This window comes from Elephas maximus, chromosome 7 (assembly GCF_024166365.1).
Source record: "Elephas maximus indicus isolate mEleMax1 chromosome 7, mEleMax1 primary haplotype, whole genome shotgun sequence".
Lineage (NCBI taxonomy): Eukaryota > Metazoa > Chordata > Mammalia > Proboscidea > Elephantidae > Elephas > Elephas maximus.
The window spans coordinates 56964602-56981963 of NC_064825.1; the positions used below are offsets into that span (position 1 = coordinate 56964602).

Below are 17362 nucleotides of genomic sequence, written 5' to 3' on the forward strand. Positions count from 1 at the left end.
TATCATTTCTGTTCTTGAATTGTGCTTTCTGGAACTTCAAAGTCATACTCTATCAAAAATATGTTGATACTCTTTAATTGTATGATTTGGAATATTTCTTTCTAAAGTCTACTTTCATTAGCTTTATATGTGTTTTTACTTCATGGTATGTCATTTCATCTCCACTTGTTGGAACACATCCTAATTCTATGTACTTCTCAGGACTGAGAAGCAACAGTTGGCTGTGACTGGAACAGGGGAAGTTTGCTCTTTTCTGTTCTCAGCTGTGAAATTTTTTTTTATAACATAATTTTCCCTGCTGAGCTGAGTCTCATAAGCTTCTGACAAGTCCTGAGAGAGATTGTTTACTCCCAATGGCAGAGAATGATGTGAAAGACCAGAGGAATAGTCACCATTTCTTAGGACTATCTTCTTGCTCAGTTTCCATAAGACTTGATGCATCTCTTAGTGTGGCCAGAGTCAGTAATGCTAAGTTACCTTCTCTTAATTAAACAAGGCGATAATGCCTCTCACAGTATTCAGTATTGGAATTCATCTTTTTCTCACATGTATGAAAGTAAAACTGGCACCAAAAGCAGGAATGTGCAAAGAAAAGGGTTCCATTACATGTCTGAGTGAATTATATAGATTAATCTTATGCTTTTTCAGGAAAGGGAAACCAATACAAATAGTTGCTTTTTGGTATATTTATTTTTGGCCATCTCAGGGAAATCCAAAGGGCTTTCAGAAAGCACTTCTGTGTTTCAGTGGAGAAGGTGTATGTCTGGAATGGAAAAGGGAAGAGAGCGCAATAGTAAGGACTGAGAAGAAAAAGAGGAGAATGTGATCTGTGCACAGATGATTTATTTCCTTAATAGAAAGGCAGGAGATAAGGGAGAACAATTCTTTATAGGGAAGACATTCATAGGTAATGTCAACAATTCCTTGATCCTTAGAATTTTCCCCACCTTCAGTATAATTCATTTATAGTTTATTCCAAGAATTTTCCTGCTCCTTAAAATGTTTAATATATAGTTTAGTTGAAAAAGCATACATTTTGGGCCTTTACTTGCTCATTGTATAAAATTAATCAAGGCCTAAAAAAATACCCATATCCTACCACCCAAAGTCAAACATTATTAATTTCTTGATACACCACTGGCTAGAAGTTTTCAGTTGTTATTTTCAAAAAACATATTTGACTTAAACAAATAGCTTTTACTTGATATTGTACTATAATTATTTTCACAATTTATGGAAAATTATTCAAAAATCCTCATTAATGATATATTATTTGACATGAAAAAATCCTAATAATTTAATATGTATACATTTTAGATTTTCTTTTGTTGCAAATTCAGTTTAAAATAATTGTACAGTAATCATATTTATGGATAGAATATGCTCCTGTGTATAAGAACTGGGCTGCTGCATTTATGGTCCTTTCCTTTATGATCATTAGTTTATCCTAAATTCAATCACACTTCTCAAAACATAGAATAATCTTAATAAATATTTATTAAAGAAAGTAGAACACATTATGGGAGATAATTATACTGGATAGAAAAGTACTATAAATACTATGTTAAGCTAACTTGCTTATCAAGTACTGTATCAGGGATATTCTCACATATCTTTTTTTTTTAATGTATTATAAAATAAACAAAGGAGCCCTGGTGGCACAGGGATTAAAGTACTCAGCTGCTAACGGAAAAGTCAGCGTTTCGAACCCACAAGTCACTCCTGGGGAGAAAGATACGGTACTCTGCTTTCGTAAAGATTTACAGCCTTGGAAACCCTGTGGAGCAGTTCTACTCTGCTCTATGGAGTCACTATGAATTGGAATCGATTCAACAGCAGTGAGTTTGGTTTGAGTTTTTATTATAAAAGATATACAAAAAAGGAAAAACACAGAACACCTGAAATTCCATATCAACCACCACGTTGTTGATGAGGTATAATTGCCCCACACCAGTATCATTTCCCACCATCTTTCTGTAGGTAATCAATACCCTTTGTTGTTGTTGTTAGTTGCCATAGAGTCAATTCCAACTCATGATGACCCCACGTGTGCAGAGTAGAACCGCTCTATAGGGTTTTTAAGGCTGTGACCTTTCTGATGCAGGAAGCGAAGTGCCTTTAGGTAGGTTCAAACCACCAAAATTTCAGTTAGTCAAGTGCTTAACCATTTCGCCCACCAGCCTAATCAATAGCCTATACCTGGAAAATATTTTTTCCAATGCATTTCTTTATACTCTTTCTAGCTCGGTATGTCTTGTGCTAATCCCAACAATACCTTGACAGGATGAGGTACATCTAACCTGTTGTCCTTATCCCATTTTCACTCTCCCTTATAGCCTTCATATTCTCATATCCCATCTTACCTTGATTAACTGTTATATACTTACCTACCTTACTCTTATCTGGCCTCATCATACACGTTGGGCATTCCATAGCTGGTTTTATCCAAATATCCACTTAGTCCATTCCATCACCCCTACAACTAATAATGACTGAAAAAAAATACCAAGAATGCTGACTGGACTTATTTTAAATTTATGACAAATAACTATCTCTCCTGTACAACTATTTCATACTTTTTCCCTCAGTTCTACAGCATATATTCATGCAACCTTTTTCACAGATGATGGACATTATTTCTATTTCACAGAGAAAGGCGAAGCAAAAGGAAGAAAAATAAGCTTCTACTACAACATGTATGCGACTTACAGAATCTGCACCTGAATACCTTGCCTATCCTTGTATTAGTATAAATAAAAGAACTCTCTTTGCATATGGACAACCCTCTTCTGTGGGCCCTAGATCTCATCTCCTATAGCCCACTCAAAACCATAGCTTCAGCAATTCTCCCTAATCATCATTTATTCCTTCTATACTAGATCATTCACAATTGTGTTCCAGACATCATTATTCACATCAGCAACAACAAATTAGAAAATAAAATCACCAGCACTCAAGAGAACCCTTAAACAAAATATAAGTAAACAGAATTCAGAAATGTATATAAAATGATAATGCAGCAAGACAAAGTGGGTTTTATTCTATAAATGCAAGATTAGTACAACTTTTAGAACTAGACAAATGTTATTTGCCCCTTTAATAAATAAAAGTGGGAAATGTGATTATCTTAATACAACCTGAAAATTTGTTTATTAAAATTAAATATCCACTCATGGTAAAAAAAACAGCAAATGAACAAATACTTGTGTATTTTCTTCAGTCATATTTAGTTGTAGGGGCAAAGGAAAGGACTAATTGGATATTTGGATAAAATCAGGCATGAAATATCCTAAGCAAATTAGTATGCAAATTTTCTGTATGGTGAGGCTGTGTATTTCCTTAGTCGCTCCAGATTTGCTGTTCTTGAATATCATTTATCACCAGCAGAAAATGTTTTAATTTGTTCATCATTCAATATGATTTTTACTGAGATTCTAAGAAGCTTCAAGTATTGTCCTAGGGATTGCTAACGCAAAGCTAAATAAGACAAAATGCCTATACTCCAGATGCTTAAAGTAGGTAATTTCTAATTAAAATTAAATTTCCTTGTCTAGTGTTCAACTCTAGTCCTTAGATTTCCAAATGTAGAGGTTTAAGTTGAATACACAAGGATTCTTCACTTACGTTCTGATCACCATTCTGATGTAAATTCTCCAACATTCATAGTCTGTGAGTTGCATCACATCATCATATAATTGTTGTGTGGCTGATATTGGCATTCCTAATTTCATTTTATTTTTATATCAGTCAGTAATTCAGAAAAAAATACATAAATGACTCCAAATTTGTCAAAATATAGATACAAAAGCAGATATTAGGAATTGGGAATAGTTGTTTTTTTTTTTTTTTTTAGCAGTTTGAGAATATTGATGTGTGCCACGGTCCTGGGAAATTACCTGGAATCAAATTTTTTTTTTCCCCAAAATTCTCTTTTCTATATATCTCAGTGATACCTCAGAGGACATTCTAAATTTAAAGGGATAAGTCAAAAACAAAAGAATATTTTAACAATTTGAAATCTCATCAAAAGAGATTTTGTTCTTTAACTGGCTAGGCAACCAAGGATGTTGGGTATTAAATGATTTATTGTGCACCTTCTTCAGTTATAAGTATCTGAGACTTAGCTGAGGTAATTTTTTCCAGATGTACACATTTGAGGAAGATAACTTTTCACTATATTCAAGTTGATACTTCCTATAGGGTTGCTATGAGTCAGAATCAACTCGATGGCACTGGGTTTACTTATAATTAATTCTCTTCAGAAGGACCCTATGCTGAACAAGATGTTTTCTTAGAGAATAACATTTTCAGGACATGGTCACGGATTTGTCTGGTCTTCACCCCATAAACTATAGGGTTGAGAAATGGTGGGACTAATAGGTAAAGGTTTGACAAAAGGATATGAACATATGGTGGTATGTGAGAACCAAACCTGTGTGTGAAGAAAGAAAAGAAGGCAAGAAGGTAGAACTGAAGGAACACACAAATGTGGGCAATGCATGTATTGAAGGCTCTGAGTCGTGCCTCCTTCTGGGGCAGTTGAAAGACAGTGATGAAGATGTGAACATAGGACAAGGTGATAAAAATTATGTCAAACCCTAGGATGGTGAAGGCAACAAATAGGCCATACATCTTGTTGACCCAGATATCTTCAACAGCCAGCTTCACAAGGGCCATGTGCTCACAGTAAGAGTGGGAGATGATTGTAGTTCTGTAGTGTTTAAGGCGGTATTTGATAAGCACTAGGCATGGTGCTACAAGAATAGCAGCCCTGATTGTCACTCCAATCCCAATATGAGTTAGAAGTTGTTGTGAGAAGATGGTGGCATGTCTCAATGGATCACAGATGGCCACATAGCGGTCCAGGGCCATTGCCAGCAAGACACCTGATTCAATTGCCTGAAATGAGTGAATAAGCCACATTTGCAGTAGGCAGGCTTCAAAACAAATATTTTGCAAATGAAACCAGAAGATGCCTAACATTTTGGGAAGAATACAAGTGCTAAGTGCAATGTCTGTGGTCCCCAACATAGCCAAAAAATTGTACATGGGTTTATGGAGGCTGTTTTCATATTTGATTACAGCTAAGATGAGGGAATTCCCAATCACAGCAATGAGGTACATGACAGAGAATGGAATCCCAATCCAACACTGCACTGACTCCAGGCCAGGGATCCCAATGAGTGTTAGCATAGAGGGCATGAAGACTGAGCCATTGATTGTTAGCATGGTGACTAGGTCAGTAGAATCAAGTCTTGGTATTGCTGTTTTATCTTCTGTTCCTTGTCAAGACTTGATAAATTAAAAATAAATTTATTTTAGCCGCATATATTTTAGAGTATCATATTATATTTTCTCTCCCAACTCCCCTGCTCTAATTTTCTCTCCTTTCCCAAGAGTCAGTGAGAGACCAACCATCAAGTTCCATGTTTCTGCATGCCTTTCTCATTTTTAATAAAATAGTTAAATGGAGAAGATGGCCCCTTTCTGGTTCATGACTTCTGGACCAAACTAATTCCCTTATCTTGTGTCCTCTATTTATCACCCGTTTGTTTGTTTGTTTTTTGTTTTATGATTCACCAATTACGATTGGGAAAATAATGCAGAGTAAAGACGTTTCGAGAATGATACACCCCCTGGCTAGACATAAAGGATCCACAGTGGAGTTAGACCATTCAATTGGATGAAAATCAGAAGACAATTTTAACTGGAGTATTTTTCAGTCTTGAAATTCACCAAATGGTCCTCAGGCCAGTTTGTTCATAATCTGATTCTTCTCTCACAGATTGTCTTAGACACACTTTTGATCTAATTTTTCACACTTTTTATGTCCTTCCAAAACTGAAACACATGTCTTGTATATTTTCCTACTTATTCTATGAAAAGATAAATCCATTTTTTTTAATCCATGAGTATTTTCCTCTGTAGTTCTTATCAGACCTTGCTTTCTCACCTTCTGTGCCTTGCTGTGTGTGCATCTCTTTAACTTAAAATGACAACCTATACCCTCTGCTAATTTCTTTCCCCATTAATATCTGTCTTCACCTCCCCAATCCTGATGAGTCATTTATTCTTAACCATTTCAAATAGCATTAAATTCTCTGAATTTTGGGGGGTTTATTTTTGTTTTTTTCTTAGAGCCGACACATCTTCCAGGCACTCAAAGTAAAAGATTTCTGTAGAGGTGAAAATTTTCTTCTGCATATTGTTTTACATAGGACTACTTCTATCTTCCTTTCTTCCTCTGCCCCTCAAAGTTCCCTCCGCCACATGGCACTATAAGCTTCCAGAGTCTCTTATCTCTGTTACCAAGTGACGTATTTCAGTGATATATTTACTGGGCTTTTCTTTGTCATCTTCCAAAGTTTGAAGTGGTTTCCCTGCTTGCTGATTCTTTCTAACCTCTGTCTGTGCAACCTCTGTATGTAATTTTGTCTCAAGAAAATATTTCCACCCCAGAATTTTAAAAATATTAAATAATTTTCAGTTATTTCTTTAAGAAATTGTACAACATGTTTTCTGAAACCATTTAAATCCAGCATTAAAAGGACAAAGGCAATAAGAAAGACCTTAAAAAAATAAAAAACAGATTGAAAATAAAAAATCCTGAAGTCGTATTCTCCCCATCGTTCTGCAACTTTTATGTTTGTTTGTTTTGTTTTGTTTGTTTTTGCCTCATAAACTTCAGTTGACTCTGGGATACAAAAGGTTACCTATAACACAGCTCAGATCAATTACAGGAGCATTTATTGCTTCCTTTTCTTAAAACATTCATCTCTGAGTAAGGCTTTCCTTTCTGAGATTGCTTGTTCAAAAATTCTTCCTTTTAATAAATATACAATGTACCAAACTAGATCATCCTCACATTAGAAGGTGATAGTACTACTCACAAATTAGAAGATTCTCTCCTAATTATTTTATCTGGCAAACGTTGATTAAGTATCTACTTTTTTTTTTTTTTATGGTTAGAAACTCTATGGGGCAGTTCTACTCTCCCCTACAGGGCCACTAGAAGTCAGGATCCACTCAATGCCAACGGGTTTGTTTTCTTTGTGTGTGTGTTTGTGTTCAAAATGGAGTGTCTGGGTGGTGCAAATAGTTAACATGCTTCCCTACTAACCAAAAGGTTGATGGTGTCAATTCACCCAAAGTTGCCTCACAATAAAGTCCTGGCAATCTACTTCCAAAAAATTAGCCATTGAAAACCCTGTGAAGCATCTTTCTACTCTAATAAAGTTGTCCTAAATTGGAATCAACTCATCAGTAACCATGATGTTCCAAGTACTGTTTGCAGCAATTGGAGAACAGAGGTAAATTTATTTAGCCTATATTTATGAGGTATCTATGCACTGGGTTCTGGGATATTGTATCGGGCTCTTGGAATTAAAAAAGTAGTTTACCATTTATTATGTATTACATGTCATTTTCCCTCTTAAGAGCTTTAAGAATTTTAGAGTATTTTACATTCCTTAGCCTATGATACTGGCATTATTATCCTATTTATATTAATGAATAAACTAAGACTCATGGTTGTTATGAATAAATATATTTGAACACAAATTACATAATATATTGACCAGCAAAGAATAAAATAAACCAAATTTCTGTCCTCTGAGATCTTTTAAATATAAATCAGTGAGTAATGATTCTGAGATAGATGTGTGTGAATGCCATCAGAGTGAAGCAAAATCAGGATGGGTTGTGCAAAAATAAAGACTTTAATCAGTATGTGCCTGCTCAGACTTTAATGGTAACCATTCTCACCTTTTGGAATCAACTAGATGGCAATTTTGTTTGTTTTCTTTTCTCTCTCTTTTTTTTACTGTTGTTTTTCCTTCATAATTACACAAATAGACACAGTATGTACACTATATTAGGTATGTAGTTTGGGGGGGTTATATGTTACCTAACTCAGGTATGACTACTTTTTCTGTAGCACGTATCCATACATCCATACATCCCAAAATTTCTGATTTGCCTCAAAAATGAGTGCTAGTGACTTTATTTGTAATATTAATTTGGGAGATTTAACACGTCCTCGTGAGAGTTCACCTGGAGAATCCTTGCCAACTAACGTATGAGCTGAAGCTTTGCTGAGTAAGTAATCAGAGGAATGAGTGCAAGAAGAGAAGGATGAAGCAAAAAAAAAAAAAAAAAAGCAGGTAAATAAAACAGAGAAGCATATCTTCAGTATAAAAGACTATAGACAGGAGGAAGGACCAAGATGGCTGACAAGGTAGAAGCTTCTGCTGATCCCTCTTGCAACAAAGACTTGAAAGAACAAGTGAATTGATTATATACATTATAATCTATGAACCCTGACCATCAAACACAGAACTAAGGAGTTGACCTGAGTGACAGGGGAGCGAAAAGCCGCTCACTGAAGCAGTGACTGCTTCCAGAGCTTGTGTGCTGCACCACAGCCTTGAGCAATCATGGTTCTCTGGAGCCAGAGTGGTGGGGCTGATCATGGCTTACTGAGATGGGGCAAGGATGGGATGCAGCGCTAGACCCCTCGAGTAACCTTGGCAGAGACCCAACCAGTGCATGCAGGCTGCACACTGACGTGGCTGACAGGTGAATGAGAAACCAAGGGGAAGCAGCGACTGATTTCGGAGCCTGGAGCGCAGCATCCCAGCCAGAAGACCTTAGCACTGGGCTTTGGACTAAGCGCAGAGGGGCTGATCACAGCTTCCTGAGATGGCACAAGCACTCTATGCACTCCTAACCCTCTGGGGCAAACTTGACCTATTCGACCTACTCGATCCAGCCAGTGCACACAGGCTACATGCCCCTCTGGAATCTCAGATAAAACAGTCTTCAGCAAACAAGATAAGTAACTTTGTCTATCTTGCCACAATACTCTCTCCTATCTATCTGATCTCTCCCCTCCCTGCCCCAGCCAGCTTCATTAACATTGGAATTCCTTGCACCAGGGAGCGAAGTGCTCTGCAGGGTTTTTTTTTTTTTTTTTTCCTAACCCATTGTCCTGCCCAAAGCAAAGCAGCAATTAACAGTCAGGGGGAAAAATCCTTCCCTGACTTCCCTAAACTGGAATAATAATACAGAACCAGCTCCAGCCAGGCAAAAGACATCCACGGTCTTTGGCTTCCATCCCTACAGGGAAGCAGGTAGCTATTATAATGCAAAGGCAATTCTGATACAGATCTGACTGTAGTTGTTTTAGCTGAGCAGTGGAAAGGCAAGTTTTGGAGGTCTGATACCTCTCTACTTATTAAATAGAGCCCTCACTGATCCATAGCAGGGAACTGAGGGCTGAAGATCCACCCACACCACCTAGCCACCTGCTAAAGGGGTCTGAGGATAGTGACACCTACCAAGCATTAGGGGTACAAGCATTGGGTGCCTAAGGTACAGCAGCAGAGCCCAGTCACCAAAGTGCTCTGGGAATAGAGACACACCTACCTCCCTGGCACATGGGGAAAGACTGTCAGAATCCTGCACTCCTCAGAGTGTGGCCCCCTGCTGCTACTAGAATCTGGTGCATACAAGCATCACCACTACTCCTCTAGGTTAATAGGTGAGAGCCTACACCACACACTAGGTGACCCACTATCAGGACACCTGAGCTGATTCTATTCAAGAATAGTGAACGGACTCATAGGCTCATATACCTGGTAACAGCTCAAACCAGCTGGTAACATGACATAAGTGATTCAAAAAAAAGTGATTCAAAGGCTACAACAATCAAGATAGCACAATCTAGTAGCCCATCTGGGTACACTGAACCAAAACAAGAAGATAAGACTCAGTGAGCAAATATAAAATAAATCATTACAGTATCTTATAGATGGCTCAGAGACAGCAGTAGATACATAATCACATAAAGAAGCAGACCATGACAGCTTCTACAAACCCCCAAATCAAAGTATCAAAATCTTTCACAGATGAAGGTACATTACGGGAATTGACAGATGTAGAATATAAAAAACTAACACACAGAATGCTTCAAGACATCAGGGATGACCTCAGAAATGAAATAAGGCAATCTACAGAAAAAGCCAAGGAACACACTGATAAAGCAGTTGAAGAAATCAAAAAGATTATTCAAGAACATAGTGAAAAATTTAATAAGCTGCAAGAATCCATAGAGAGACAGCATTCAGAAATCCAAAAGATTACCAATAAACTTACAAAATTAGACAACTCAGTAGGAAGTCAGAGGAGCAGAATCGAGGAACTGGAATGCAGAGTGGGCGAGATGGAGCATAAGGCAATTGACACCAATATAGGTGAAGAAAAATCAGATAAAAGACTTCAAAAAAATGAAGAAACCCTAAGAATCATGTGGGACTCTATCAAGAAGAATAACTTGCGTGTGATTGGAGTTCCAGAACAGGGAAAGATGCACGGATATCTATCCAAGAAGCTCATTGAACCCCATACAAGATAGATCCCAAAAGAAAATCACCAAGACATATTATCATCAAACTTGCCAAACCAAAGAAAGAGAGAAAATTTTAAAAGCAGCCAGGGATAAAAGAAAAGTCACCTACAAAGGAGAATCAATAAGAATAAGTTCAGACTATTTGGCAGAAACCGTGCAGTCAAGAAGGCAATGGGATTACATATACAGAGCACTGAAGGAGAAAAACTGCCAGGCAAGGATCACATATCCAGCAAAACTCTCTCTCAAATATGAAGGTGAAATTAAGACATTTACAGATAAATACAAGCTTAGAGAATTTGCAAAAAACAAATCAAAGCTACAAGAATTACTAAAGGAAATTCTTGGGTCAGAAAATCAATAATATCAGATACCAACACAGCACAAGGTCACAGAACGGAATATCTGGATATCAACTCAGATAGGAAAATCACAAAAACAAAATAAGATTAATTAAAAAAAATGCTCAAAACAGGGAATCATTTATGTCATTATGTAAAAGATTACAACAATCAAAAAAAAGAGGGACTAAATACAGGAGACATAGATGTGCCATATGGAAAGGAAACCAAGGCAATACCGGACAATACAAATTAGGTTTCTACTTAGAAAAATAGGGGTAAATATTAAGGTAACCACAAAGAGGTCTAACAATTCCATACTTCAAAATAAAAACCAAGATAAACATAACGACTCAGCAAAAATAAATTCAACTACTATGAAAATAAGGAACACACAATTTACAAAGAAAAACTCAGTACAAAAAAATAAGTGGAAAAATGAAATTGTCAACAACACACAAAAAAAGGCATCAAAATGACAGCACTAAACTCACACTTATCTATAATTACACTGAGTGTAAATGGAGTAATGGACCAATAAAGAGACAGAGTTGCAGGCTGGATAAAAAAACATGATCTGTCTATATACTGCCTAAAAGAGACACACCTTAGACTTAGAGACACAAACTAAAAAACAAAGGATGGAAAAGTAAATCAATCAAACAACAATCAAAAAAGAGCAGGAGTGCCAAAATTAATTTCTGAACAAAGAGACTTTAAAGTTAAATCCATCACAAAGGACAAAGAAGGACACTACATAATCATTAAAGGGACAATTTACCAGGAAGATATAACCACTTATAATTGGTTATATAACCATTTATAATAACCAACCATTGTAATAAGTATTTATGCACCCAATTACAGGGCTGCAAGATACATAAAATAAACCTTAACAGAATTGAAAAGTGAGATAGATATCTCCACAATTACAGTGGAAAACTTCAACACACCACTTTTGGTGAAGGATACAACACCCAGTAAGAAGCTCAATAGAGACACAGAAGATCTAATTGCTACAATCAACCAACTTGACCTCATAGACGTATACAGAACACTCCCCCAACAGCTACAAAGTATACTTATTTTTCTAGTGCACATGGAACATTCTCTAGAATAGATCACATATTAGGTCAAAAAAAAACCTTGGCACAATCCAAAACATCGAAATATTACAAAGTACCTTCTGAGACCACAAGGCCATAAAAGTGGAAATCAATAACAGAAAAACCAGGGGAAAGAAATCAAATACTTGGAAACTGAACAACACCCTGCTCAAAAAAGACTGGGTTATAGAAGACATTAAGGAGGGAATAAAGAGATTCATAGAATGCAACAAGACTGAAAACACTTCCTATCAAAACCTTTGGGACACAGCGAAAGCAGTGCCAAGAGGTCAATTTATATCAATAAATGTACACATACATAATGAAGGAAGAGCCAAAATCAGAAAACTGTCCCTACAACTTGAACAAATAGAAAAAGAGCAACAAAAGAATCCATCAGTCACCAGAAGAAAACAAATAATTAAAATTTGAGCAAAATTAAATGAATTACAGAACAGAAAAACAATTGAAAGAATTAACAAAGCCAAAAGCTAGTTCTTTGAAAAAATTAACAAAAGTGATAAACCATTGGCCAGACTAACTAAAGAAATACAGGAAAGGAAACAAATAACCTGAATAAGAAATGAGGTGGGCCACATCACAACAGACCCAACTGAAATTAAAAGAATCATATCAGATTATTACGAAAAATTGTACTCTAACAAATTTGCAAACCTAGAAGAAATGGATGAATTCCTAGAAACACACTACCTACCTAAACTAACACAAACAGAAGTAGAACAACTAACTAGACCCATAGCAAAAAAAGAGATTAAAAAGATAATCAAAAAACTCCCAACAAAAAAAAGCCCTGGTCTGGACCGCTTCACTGCAGAGTTCTACCAAACTTTCAGAGAAGTTAACACCGCTACTTCTAAAGATATTTCAAAGCATAGAAAAGGATGGAATACTCCCTAACTTATTCCATGAAGCCACCATATCCTTGATACCAAAACCAGGTAAAGACATCACAAAAAAAGAAAATGACAGACCTATATCCCTCGTGAACATAGAGCAAAAATCCTCAACAAAATTCTAGCCAATAAAATTCAACAACATATCAAAAAAATAATCCACCACGACCAAGTGGAATTTATACCAAGTACGCAAGCATGATTCAATATTAGAAAAAAAATTAATGTAATCTGTCATTACCATATAAATAAAACAAAAGACAAAAACCACATGATCTTATCAATTGATGCAGAAAAGGCATTTGAAAAAGTTCCACATCCATTCATTATAAAAACTCTCAGCAAAATAGGAATTGAAGGAAAATTCCTCAGCATAATAAAGGGCATTTATACAAAGCCAACAGCCACATCATCCTAAATGGAGAGAGCCTGAAAGCATTTTCCTTGAGAACGGGAACCAGACAAGGGTGCCCTTTATCACCGCTCTTATTCAACATTGTGCTAGAGGTCCTAGCATGAGCAATTAGTCTAGACCTAGAAATAAAGGGCATCCAGATTTGCAAGGAAGAAGTAAAATTATCTCTGTTTGTAGATGGCATGATCTTATACACAGAAAACCCTAAGGAATCCTCCAGAAAACTACTGAAACTAATGGAAGAGTTCAGCAGAGTATCAGGTTACAAGATAAACATACCAAAATCAGTTGGATTCCTCTACATCAACAAAAAGAACATCGAAGAGGAAATCACCATATCAATAACATTCACAGTAGTCCCCATGAAGATAAAATACTTAGGAATAAACCTTACCAAAGATGTAAAAGAACTATACAAGGAAAACTACAAGGTACTACTGCAAGAAACCAAAAGAGACCTACATAAGTGGAAAAACATACCTTGCTCATGGATAGGAAGACTTAACATTGTAAAAATGTCTATTCTACCAAAAGCTATCTATATGTACAATGCACTTCTGATCCAAATTCCAAAGACATTTTTTAATGTGATGAAGAAACAAATCACCAACTTCATATGCAATGGAAAGAAGCCCTGGATTAATAAAGCATTACTGAAAAAGAGGAACAAAGTGGGAGGCCTCACTCTACCTGATTTTCAAACCTATTATACAGCCACAGTAGTCAAAACAGCCTGGTACTGGTACAACAACAGGCACATAGACCAATGGAACAGAATTGAGAATTCAGATATAACTCCATCTACGTACGAGCAGCTGATATTTGACAAATGCCCACTGTCAGTTAATTGGGGAAAAGATAGTCTTTTTAACAAATGGTGCTGGCATAACTGGATATTCATCTGCAAAAAAATGAAACAAGGCCCATACCTCACACCATGCACAAAAACTAACTCCAAATGAATCAAAGGCCTAAAGATAAAGTCTAAAATGATAAAGATCATGGAAGAAAAAATAGGGACAATGTTGGGAGCCCTAATACAAGCCCTAATGTTTTAAACAGAATATAAAACATTACCAAAAATGCCAAAGAGAAACCAGATAACTAGGGGCTCCTAAAAATCAAACACCTATGCTCATCTAAAGACTTCACCAAAAGAGTAAAAAGACCACCTACAGACTGGGAAAAAATTTTCAGCCACAACATCTCCGACCAGCACCTGATCTCTAAAATCTACATGATTCTGCTGAAACTCAACCACAAAAAGACAAAGAATCCGTTTAAAAAATGGGCAAAGGATATGAACAGGCACTTCAATAAGGAAGACATTCAGGCGGCTAACAGTTACATGAGGAAATGTTCTCGATCATTAGCCATTAGAGAAATGCAGATCAAAACTACAATGAGATTTCATCTCATTCCAACAAGACTGGCATTAATCCAAAAAACACAAAATAATAAATGTTGGAGAGGCTGTGGAGAGATTGAAACACTCCTACACTCCTGGTGGGAATGTCAAGTGGTACAACCACTTTGGAAATTGATTTGCCTCTTCTCTAAAAAGCTAGAAATAGAACTACCATATGACCGAGCAATCCCACTCCTTGGAATATATCCTAGAGAAGTAAGAGCTTTTTCACGAACAGATATATGCACACCCATGTTTATTTTAGCAATACCAAAAAGATGGAAGCAACCAAGGTGCCCATCAACGGATGAATGGATAAATAAATTATGGTATATTCACACAATGGAATACTATGCTTCAACAAAGAACAATGATGAATCTGTGAAACATTTCTTAACAGGGAGGAACCTGGAAGGCATTATGCTGAGTGAAATTAGTCAGATGCAAAAGGACAAATATTGTATAAGACCACTATTATAAGAACTTGAGAAATAGTTTAAACTGAGAAGAAAATATTCTTTTGTGGTTACGAGAGTGGGGAAGGAGGGAGGGTGGGAGAGGCATATTTACTAATTAGATAGTAGATAAGAACTACTTTAGGTGAAGGGAAGGACAACACTCAATACAGGGGAGATCAGCACAATTGGACTAAGCCAAAAGCAAAGAAGTTTCCTGAATAAACTGAATGCTTCAAAGGTCAGCGAAGCAGGGGCAGGGGTTTGGGGTCCGTATTTTAAGGGGACATCTAAGTCAATTGGCTTAATAAAATCTATTAAGAAAACATTCTGCATCCCACTTTGAAGAGTGATATCTGGGATCTTTTTTTTTTTTTAAATAATTTTTATTGAGCTTTAAGTGAACATTTACAAATCAAGTCAGTCTGTCACATATAAGCTTATATACACCTTACTCCATATTCCCACTTACTCTCCCCCTAATGAGTCAGCCCTTCCAGTCTCTCCTTTCGTGACAATTTTGCCATTTTCTAACCCTTTCTACCCTCCTATCCCCCCTCCAGACAGGAGATGCCAACACAGTCTCAAGTGTCCACCTGATGCAAGTAGCTCACTCTTCATCAGCATCTCTCTCCAACCCATTGTCCAGTCCCTTCCATGTCTGATGAGTTGCCTTCGGGAATGGTTCCTGTCCTGGGCCAACAGACGGTTTGGGGACCATGACCGCCGAGATTCTTCTAGTCTCAGTCAGAACATCAAGTCTGGTCTTTTTATGAGAATTTGGGGTCTGCATCCTACTGATCTGCTCCCTCAGGGGTTCTCTGTTGTGCTCCCTGTCAGGGCAGTCATCTGTTGTGATCTGCTGATCCTACTGATCTGCTCCCTCAGGGGTTCTCTGTTGTGCTCCCTGTCAGGGCAGTCATCTGTTGTGGCTAGGCACCATCTAGTTCTTCTGGTCTCAGGACGATGTAAGTCTCTGGTTCATGTGGCCTTCTCTGTCTCTTGGGCTCATAGTTATTGTGTGACCTTGGTGTTCTTCATTCTCCTTTGATCCACGTGGGTTGAGACGAATTGATGCATCTTAGATGGCCGCATCATCTGGGGTCTTAAATGCTTGCAAGTGGCCATCTAAGATGCATCAATGAGTCTCAGCCCACCTGGATCAAAAGAGAATGAAGAACACCAAGGACACAAGGTAATTACGAGCCTGAGAGAAAGGGCTACAGGAACCAGAGACTACATCATCGTGAGACCAGAAGAACTACATGGTGCCCGGCTACAACCAATGACTGCCCTGACAGGGAACACAACAGAGAACCTCTGAGGGAGCAGGAGAGCAGTGGGATGCAGACCCCAAATTCTCATAAAAAGACCAGACTTAATGGTTGGACTGAGAGCAGAAGGACCCCTGGTGGTCATGGCCCCCACACCTTCTGTTGGTCCAGGACAGGAACCATTCCCGAAGCCAACTTGTCAGACATCGATTGGACTGAACAATGGGTTGGAAAGGAATGCTGATGAGGAGTGAGCTACTTGGATCAGGTGGACACTTGAGACTATGTTGGCATCTCCTGCCTGGAGGGGAGATGGGAGGGTAGAGGGGGATAGAAGCTGGCAAAATAGACAGGAAAAGAGAAAGTGGAAGGAGGGAGCTGTCTGTCTCATTGAAGGGAGAGTAATTGGGAGTATTTTTTTTTTTTAGTGAGGTATATATAGCTTTTTATGCGAGAGACTGACTTGATTTGTAAACTTTCACTTAAAGCACAAGAAAATTAAAAAAAAAAAAAAAAGATGCTAGATCATGTGAAGAACGTTGTTATCTTTCTTCGTAATGGTTTCCCACATCCCATGAAGCCTAACTAGTATTCTTCTAGGTCAGAATTTTTCAATCTTAGTATAAGTCTTTGCTTCTTTATTGTAAGGAATATCCTCTGTACTTATGAGGTTTTACCTGGTAGCTGGCAACAACAACCTCTAGTCGTATCAGTCAAACAAGTTTCCAGGCATTTCCAAATGTCATGTGAAGGAGCATATTGTTGGGGGATGAGGGGTTGGGGTGGGGATCAAAACACTCTTGATTACTACTCCTTGTTCTGGGGTGCTATGGGAGGAAAAAAGGTTCTTAATTGAATAAGAATTAATGAGTCTATGCATCTTTAACCAAAATGGGCAGGATGAAACTGGCTATTCAGGGAGATATTCTTTCATAAATATTAACCAGGTAGAGAAGATAAAGAAGGCCATTCTTAGAAGAGGAAACAGCTAGTATAGAATCACAGAAGCATGAAAAATAGGTGGCATTGAGAATCAATAAA

The 17362-nt window shown here is 37.4% G+C and overlaps 1 protein-coding gene across 1 annotated transcript; it reads right to left on the reverse strand.

Moving 5' to 3' along the window:
- Nucleotides 1–4269: 4269 nt before the first annotated feature.
- On the reverse strand, nt 4270–5229 carry LOC126080003 (olfactory receptor 52A5-like). Its single transcript, XM_049891333.1, has one exon. The coding sequence runs from the start codon at nt 5227–5229 to the stop codon at nt 4270–4272; it is 960 nt and encodes a 319-aa protein (XP_049747290.1).
- Nucleotides 5230–17362: the final 12133 nt, after the last annotated feature.

What these genes read in the sequence shown, in the direction of transcription:
- LOC126080003 (XM_049891333.1), bottom strand. Translation starts at nt 5,229, where the DNA reads ATGCTAACAATCAATGGCTCAGTCTTCATGCCCTCTATGCTAACACTC.